General features: G+C 39.2%; 1 protein-coding gene across 1 annotated transcript in view; it reads right to left on the bottom strand.

Moving 5' to 3' along the window:
* Positions 1 to 920: 920 nt before the first annotated feature.
* The window catches only part of RSPRY1 (ring finger and SPRY domain containing 1), a 23,149-nt gene continuing 14,983 nt past the window's right edge, over positions 921 to 9,086 (bottom strand). Inside the window, exons 10-14 of the mRNA XM_010287755.1 lie at positions 7,280 to 7,391; positions 6,188 to 6,290; positions 4,526 to 4,678; positions 2,209 to 2,313; positions 921 to 1,542 (exon numbers count right to left, since the gene is read on the bottom strand). Of these exons, the coding sequence (XP_010286057.1) occupies positions 1,446 to 1,542; positions 2,209 to 2,313; positions 4,526 to 4,678; positions 6,188 to 6,290; positions 7,280 to 7,391 (570 nt within the window). The 3' untranslated portion in view covers positions 921 to 1,445. The remainder of the gene's footprint in view (positions 1,543 to 2,208; positions 2,314 to 4,525; positions 4,679 to 6,187; positions 6,291 to 7,279; positions 7,392 to 9,086) is intronic.

The raw sequence follows: 9,086 nt of genomic DNA, 5'->3' as shown, positions 1-9,086 counted from the left end.
CAGCTCTGCTTTGTTAACACTCGATAGTAGAGATAAAGGATTTTAAAAATCAGATATAATCGCAGCATGACAATTCACTACAACAGCCTCTGCTGTTGAATCACTGCCAAGAAGTGTGATGGTTTTGGTGAAAGTTGTGTGTGAATTAGTAAAGTTCTACTATATAGCCAGATAATTTAAAAAAAAAAAAAAACAACCTGTACAAGTCTTGGAAGAGACTGAGTCATTTCCTCAGTTGGTGCAAAATAAGCATAACTCCACCAATTTTTGCGCTACTTCACTGACACCAGTTGTGAACCCTGATTCCTTGTAGAAACCTAGTAAAACAGTCAAAAGCTGCCCACTGAAATGCATCCTGAACATACAAACGTCACAAACTTGTAATTAAACTGGAGCAGAGATTCCCACTGTATGACCCCTACCAAAAATATGAAGTGTGGCCCCAAACCTGCTCAAAGCAGGACTGACATGTGGCAAGCAAGGTGCATTTTTAAAGAGTTACAGAATAAGACCAAACTTACTATCCAAATAACTTTTTTTTTTAAATAAAACTGGCCCAAAATTCTCCTCCAATTTTTTTTTAAGATAGTTCCATATTTCCAAAGTGAACATAACTTTCAAAAACAACACTGATTAAAAAAGATGTTCAATGATACCTTAAAAAATACCCAGAATATCAAATTAATTCCAGTCCAGCGTTATAATTAGTTAAGAATACCTCCTGAAAATTATATCCTCACAAAAAAATGTGGGTACTGAAGTTAAAAGCATCAGAAACATTATGTACTTGAAAATACCACCGATCTTTTAACGTTTAAAAACAAATCAGAACATTCTTTGGAATCACCAAGTTATTAAAACATACGGGTTTCTCTACAGTCTCCACACTGTCTTTTCAAATCCGTCTGTGTACAGATTAAGTCTTTGAGCAGTTTAATATCCACTGTCGGAAAATACAGAGTCTCTGACCAGCAGGAGGCTACATTAAACAGGAAAACATTGGCATTCTCTTTTTAGTACTGACTTCTGCCAAAAATAGAGACTTTCGAGCCCAAGACAGCACGGCCCTGTTTTAGGAGATCCTTCTTTTCGCTTCTTTTCTAAAATGCATTGTACGTGTACTTCCAGTGCAAATTTTTTTCAGCACTTACGACAGGCGAGAAGGAAAGGGGGAAGAAGAGAGACTTCTCCTGTGGTCTTGCTTGGAGGAACCAATAGCCATAGCACGCTGACCTACAAGCTCTCCTCACTGTTGAAACCAGTTCCTGTTGTTGGCAACCTGAAATAGCTTATTAAAGATTTCATTTTTAAGAGAAACAGATTACAGTTTAGCATGAAATCTGGCCGCGGCTATGGTTCTATGTGCGTAAGGATTGGTTAGAGATGCTTTCCCCTTTCAGTATTGGTTGATTAAAACACAAGTCTGTGGTATTTCTCCACATGTGTCATGAAATGTGAGAGATCTGTCTGACTCGGGTTTGTATTTCCTGTCGACACAAAGGGCAGGTCTCCAGTTGCAAGGCACACTCCATGCACAGGTCGCTGAAGGAGAAGAAAAATCAGTTGAAGCCTGTATTTACGGTATGAAAAACTACACAAACAAAAAAAATTCCAAGCACTAAGCGGCTTAGTTAGCCTGCTAGAAACACAGTCAAGATCAGCCTTTCAGTGTGGAGATTAGGAATTGCAAGTCAGGTGTTGTGGGTCCACAGGCTTTGAGGGGAGCTGCTGCTGCTCAGCACCTTACAGACCTGAAAGTTGCAGTTGGTCGGGATTACACTTGCACACTTTTCTCTGGTCTGGAGAACAGCAGCCCCAGCGCCTTGCATGAAGCTCTCTTCACTTCTTGCTGGGGCACACAGGGCACTTTTATTCCCTTTCTATCTTTGCAGCATCAAGACAGAGGACCCATGGCAAGACTGCTTCCACAAATTAAGACTTGGCAGGCACAGTACTTCCCCAATCCCAAAACACACACACACAATTAGGCATTAAAATCTGCTCAGGTCTACGGTGAGGGGAACGGTGGGAACACTATGCTTAACCTCTGTCACATCCTTAAAAGGAGGGGTTCTTTCCTTTATGCTAAGAAGTCAATCAAGATAAGCAGGGACTGCATCTGGTCTCACGTAAGCTGAATGTCAAACACAACACATTTTCCTGTTTCTTTGGCTTTGGGTTTGTTTTGTGTTGCTTTTAAGGTTTTACCTGTGTCCACACGGCCTGAGTTCTGTGTCTGCTACCTCATCACAGCAAACTGTGCAGCAGTTCTCTCGGATACTCACTTGCTTCAACAAAGCCAGGCGCCTGTGCCTGAAGAAAGACACAGCCCCCAGCACCATTAATTTGACTGAAAACAATAGATTCATAACTGTTCCGAGTATTGCATCAAGACCAATGCAACACTTGCCTGGGCTACTCAACACTACTGCTGATAAACATCCATCATAACTTCCCACAAAAAAGGCTTTAACACACCCAGAGATGTTCAAAACAGTCTTCGACACCCTATTCTGGTCTGTCAGAAAGGGACAAAGAAGGTGTTGGATTACACTTCTCCTAGCTGAATGCTTAAAAAAAATTGTTCTTTAGTATTTGTGTACTTTTAAAGGTTAAGAAAAAAACCCAAAAAACACACAAAGCCATGTATCGACAAAATCCAGAAACCCTATAATGCTGTAACACAGTTTAAAAGAACAGAAATTGAAAATAAAATCAACAGTCCAGTATGGCAACTGCCACAAGGGAGAGTAAATGGATAAAAGTTCCTCATTTGATGAAATAAGACATTTCACGTTTGGAACACATACACTACCTGTCAAAACTGTTCGATGGCAGGGTGACGTGTCTTGCCCGGACTAGGACTATACCCCACACTAGATGCATTAAATTCAGCACAACTCTACATGAGTTTATGTTAAGTCCTGTGATAGATAATTAGGGTTCACTCAGGCCCTTGCCTTTTTTTTTTTCCCCCATCACTTTTAAGATCAAAGAGATCTTTTTATTTAGGATTGACTTATCGTTTCCAAACACTTGAGGCTGTAGGGCAGGGATGATCTTTGTGTAAACACAAAGAACAACAGTGTCCAACCTTGAATGGAGCCTTTCAGTGCTGTCACATATTAAATAGTCTGTAACACAGGAGGCCAAGTTTCTCCAGTCAAGCATCAACAGGAAACCAGTTTCTCCCAGTTTCTCTCTACACCTTTTGGCACAATCAGATAACAGTGCTCACAGCTAATGCTTAAACATTGCACGGAGTAGTGCCAGAATGACATCAGTAACAGTCGCATCTGGTCATCAGCTAAAAACTGCAAAAGCCGTCATCTAGTGTGTGACCTAAGACAGAAGAACACTTAATTTGAAAAAGGGGGCTAGCCAAGAACGACAACTAAAACAGATCATCTTAAGGGATTCAGTCAGACTCTCACTTAAAGCACCTGCAGTCACAAGCAGGTGTAAATTACTCTATGTAATTTACTATATGTAAGTATGAAAGTCTCGCAAGTTGCATTTGATTTTCTCTGCTTAAATACAATATCACAAGCTTCAAACTTTGCCAACGTGTGACTGATCCAAGAGTAAGGTATTTTTTTGTTTTCTTTTTAGACACTAAAATATTTAAGTACCTCAAGTACACTTGATCGAACAGCTAGGTAATTCAAAACCGGTCTCTGAATTTAACTACATCCAGGGGTACCCACCTCCAACAACCTCTGCCCCCACTTAATTAGAAGCAACAAAAGATTATTTCTACCACCTACATGAGCACCACTCTAGAGGGCCTTCTTTAGCCAAAATTGCAAGTCTGGGGTACACTATATCCCAGATTACGCTGTATACTGTTACTGTTTGTGTTCCAGTAAGTTATTTTATTACTAATGACCTAAAGCAGAAAAGCCAGTAATTTTCTTTCTTGCCAGAAATTTGGCAAGTTAAGGAAAAATGTATCCAAACCTATTTCTATCTGGCTTGATTTATCTTTAGGTGGGAAAGCACCTCTAAATTTGAATAACCTTTGTCAGTACTGTCATTCACAAATGGGGAAATTTTCATCTGGATCAGGAGAAGGGAGAAAAAAAAAAAAAGAAAAAAAAAAGGACAACTTCACATCTTACAATCATTCAGTACCTCCAGGCTGCCAACATCACAAATTAGGTCAATTTTAAGTAAGACTTTTTTTTTTTTTTTTTTTTTTAAATTAAGACTAGACCTCCTCAACTAACCTAATCATTCTTAGGCAGCAGGAGGCACTTATACTAAAAACAGTTTACTGTGCAGTACTAGTTAATTTTAATTGATTTTAGTATTACAAAAAAAAATTTAATTTAATGGATTTTGGTTGTATACCTCCTGCCCTACTTGTTAAGCTACATTGGAGCCTATGGTCTAATCATAATAAATCTAATCAGTGCAACCTCATAAAAGACTGGCTTTGCCAAATACAATGTAAGACTATACAGCTCAGAAGTGAAGCATTTTATTTCTCTGTATGCAGACACAAACTAGACAGGAGGATTACCTGGGCAAAATGATTTTCTCTTCTGCTGTGAGAAAGGCATAATCATTAAAGGTACTAAACTTCATTGATGGTGGGTACTTGAAAGGTTTTGCCCCAAAGTTGAACTCACATTGTTGATAGGACATGAAACTTGCTGCAGCAAAAAACCCAGATCTGCAATATGATGAACAACAGACATTTTAGAATGACTTAAACAATAATAGAGCTTTCCAGACATGTTACTACTATTACCAAACAAAAATATACCCTGAAACAAAAAGAGACAAGTTCCTTCACTAGAAGTGTTCTACAGCTAATTGGGAGAAAAGCCTCTAAAACATACTTTCCTCGTTTAGTTCTCAACTTCCTAATTTACTATCAGAGTTTATCTGAATTTACTCCTGAGTCAGTCAATAACAGCTGCCTACTGTAAAACTGGGATTAGTCACACTTAGACTGAGAGCAGATACACACATCTGAACAGCCTACAACCTGATCCTCTTTACACTGCTCGGGTATCTCCTTCAGCACTGGGAAAAGTATTTTTCTCCCAAACAACTGCTGTTTACAGTAGAGTTGTGAGGAGCAGTACCAACCGCAAGGGACACCTCCACGTCCACCCCTCCTGCTGCTTCATTTGAGCAGGCACAAATCTGGGGAACTTGCAACTCTCGTACACTCATCGTGTGGGACCTGTGCAGGATGAATCCAGGTCCGAGCTCTCTTAGCACAATGCCCATCTGTTCCTCCTTGCCCTTGCAGGATTACCTCAGGACAGCTGTCTTTTCTTCAAAGCCACACAGACACCTTGTAAAAACACCACAGCTATCACCTCTTTTAGTTTTATTTACTGAAAGGGCCCGAGTTGAGTAATACCCTAAGTGCTAACTGAGTAACAGAATCTGTTGAGTATATAAATGACAGTTCCACGCGAAGAACAGAGTACTGCAAGCTGAATAGACAAGATACTCTGCAACTCTTCAAACTGTTCTTTGCTTGCATCTTGAACTTCATTTTGCAGAGAAAACATGAATGAAGTTATTAGCACAGTACTATTAATTTACAAAGTACCGTAATGTTTAATTAAGCTGCACAGGAAGCTTCTTTTCTCAAGTATCACACCAGCTTATCTTTTCAGAACTAAAAGGCTGAACTTTGCCATGACAGCCAGAGGAGTTAGCCATGTGTTAATTTTAACAGAGTTGGCAAAATAAGCCTAACACCCTTCTGTAATGCTACCAAGAGACATCCTCCCATGAACATTCAATGTGCTACTACAAGAACTGGCCCCAGTGAACGGCAATAAGTTAATACGCACTCTTCAGCATTTACACAACTGAGGCTTTATTTTCCAAAAGATCAAAAATTCCTCATGTGCTACTAGAAATTTGTTCATCTTGTGCTACAGCCTCATTCTGTTTCAATGCTGTGCTACTTTGACAGTAGCAAACATTGAGTTGAATCTACCTTTGTAAGGTCCAAAGTATTTATTTTGGACCCTGAAATCCACCTGCAAAATTATATCCTTCTCACCGATTTCTCAGCAACTTTCAATTGGGAAGCCTGCTTAATGATGGCTTGAGGTAAGCAAATATGAATTTACATCCCAAATGGGAAACACTTCATATAATTAGAACAATTATCCAGACAGGTCACTGTCCTTCCAAATGAGCACATACTTACACAGCAGATGAAAATACTTGCTTCTCAGCAGGAAGCTGGTTTCCATTTAAATAGAAGATCATTTGCTTTTCTTGCAAGTCGAGTAGAAATCCTATTGTGTCTCCTTACATGCAAAACAAAGATAATGTAAAGATCCCACCTCTGTTAAATGCCAACAGCTGAAAGAGTTATTGTTTTAAGTATCACATATCTCACTGAGTTCTCTCACTTAAACGGAACTGTTTTGCAAAAGCACAAAAGAAGAAACAAACATTGGTACAGACAGTAACTAAAGAAAAAAACCACCCAGGACAAAATAGTAAAAAAATAAAATATTTCAGTCTGCCAGAGCATTACTATTACATAGTTGTAGAATTATTGCACAGTATTTGCCAAAGCCAGAAAAAAGCTGCACTCTGTCTCTCCTTGACTATTTTATACCCGTTGAAGATATCCTCAGAACACACACTTGCTAAAGACTAAGTTTCTAATATGCTTGTGTCATTTATTTTTAAGAGGTGTGTTAATCTAGCCATCCTTGGGAGAAGAGAAGGTGGCACAGTTCACACAAGCATGGCATGCACAGACTCCTACCAAGATTTCAAAGCTGAGATCAAGAACAGAACTTCGCTGTCCAAGGAGTTATCCAAGAATATAAAGTAAGCAAGACAGTGCAACTCCTCCTTAAAAAAAGAGAGTCTAATTCAGAGATCAAGGTTTTTTTCCTTCCTCTAAAATACCTCTTTTAACCCAGAAAGGAAGATTTCAACCTTGTTTTGTAGGACTACAAGCATCTGGGAAAAAACTCTTATGATTAAGTGTCCAGCCAACGTTAGTTGGTGCTATGATTTCTATCTGTCTATGAAAAGAAAAGGCACTGAACCACCAAGATTCTTTTTACAGACTGTGGAACAAGAGTGTGGTGCCCACTTCATACATTTAAACCACTGCACATACTAGTAAAGGCACAATAATCATTAAACCTTTAGTATCATCAGGATTAGGTAGCAATTGCTCTGTTCACACCTATCAAACTGTTTGAGACACTTGCAAGAGGAAAAAATTCTGTGCAAAAATCCAGCTAGAATAAAGAGCAGAAGATGGGCTGAATACCTTCTTTCCAACAGGGATGGGAATGTGGTTTACTTCTGGCATTATACCAGATCAGCTGCCGGCAGCCATCATACGCACAGGAGTATTCATCGTCCCCGATGCCATAACCTTCCTTTAGAAAAGGAGTAAAGCATTTCAGACTGCAGCCACTCCTCGCACAGAAGGGCTAAAGTTTATTTTTATTCAACTAAACCATTCAACCAAGAGCAGGAAGGGTTTCTCCCACCCACGTGAAGATAATTTTTTCAAACTAGTCTTAGTTTCATTTTCGTTTTTTCACATCAAAAAGAATTCACTGGGGTAAGGAGGGGGGAAGAAAGGGATAGTATCCCCAAAGTATTCTTCATTCTCTGTGAGCTCAAATCACTCCTGTCTATTGAACTATTTAAAAATCAGAAGTCTAGTACCCAAACGGCTAACTTTTTGCATCTTAGAAAGTCATAGAAGTGTCTTATCTTCTTAGAAGTGACTCTCTTACCTTGAAGTCCCAGTACTGGACTGGTAATACATTCCCCCCCGCCCAAGATCCAAGCGCACCAGAACTTGCAGTCCAGAGAAAGAGAACAAACCCATAGTCCCTTCACTGAATTTGTTGCATATTGTATCCCTTTCCATGCCAGCCTTCCTCAATTTATGAAAAGGTTAGTGATAGTCCCAAGGTCCAAGACAGATGCAAAACGGAAAGTTTCAGAGTGGGAGAAGAATCTGTCATGTAGGAGAGCCCAAATACGAAACCCAAAAGCATAATGGAAGAGAGCTTCCTCGTGCTCAGCAAATTTGTCTGGAGTGCAAATACTAGACAGTGTCTGATTACACAAGCCTCAGATGTCCCGAATTAAAGCTAAGCCCAGCTAATGGGTGTTAATGTCATATTTAGGCCTTGTCTTTTTCTTAGACATGCTGTAAATAAAGAGCATATGGCCATCTGATGACTGCGTGACATACCCAGGAGATAACAGCCTTGTATTTCAGGTAGGCACCTGCTGCACTTAAATTAACAGCAGCATTTAGCCACAACCAAACCAGTTGTAGCAAGAGAAAATGATCCTGCTCAGAAATGTGACATCTCCTATTTTCATACCTTGTACAGGAAGCACAGACAGAAAAATGAATATACACCAAGCTCCTTAACAGTAAGTGGGAAAAAGCTTTTAAGCTTCTTAGCAGTCTAAAGGCAGCCACACAGCCTTTTATTTCGAACAGTTTCCATTACACTCAATGTCTACAATGCCTGTGCTCAGGACAGGTCTGTATGGTATTTTTGTTTGTTTGTGGGGTTTTTTTGGTGTTTGGTTGGCTGGGGTTTTTGTTTTGTTTTATGTTTTATTTGTTTGGGTTTTTTTGTGGTTTTTCTTTTTTGTTTATTTGTGGGGGGTTTTTTGTTTGTGGTTTTTTTTTTGGTTTTTTTTTTTTTTAATTTAAATCACACTTGCAATTCCACGTTAGAAATGTGGGACTGGACTTTGGATGTGAGGTGGAGATATATCTATGTTATACTCCAGCAGAGGACAATGCTATTTACATGAACAATGAATAATTAGAAGAAATGGAGCAAGACCACTGAACTCAGGAAGATTATAGTTAAATGGTGAGAAAACCTACTCTCCCATTCCTGTTGGGTTTCTTGCCACTGGTGTTTGTTTCATCTCCTTGATGTATTTCCCTACCATAAATATTTACCTACATGTATGTATCTGGCCTATCTTCATATTAGCTTCTGCATTTGACTCAGCTGTAGAATAACTTTTTCTATAATAATCAGAAATGAGCAGTTTTAAATGCTTATCTCTACATTTTATATATATAT

This window comes from Phaethon lepturus, unplaced genomic scaffold (assembly GCF_000687285.1).
Source record: "Phaethon lepturus isolate BGI_N335 unplaced genomic scaffold, ASM68728v1 scaffold22055, whole genome shotgun sequence".
Lineage (NCBI taxonomy): Eukaryota > Metazoa > Chordata > Aves > Phaethontiformes > Phaethontidae > Phaethon > Phaethon lepturus.
Note: the sequence above shows the minus strand (reverse complement) of the source record. Positions and strands in the feature narration are given on the sequence as shown.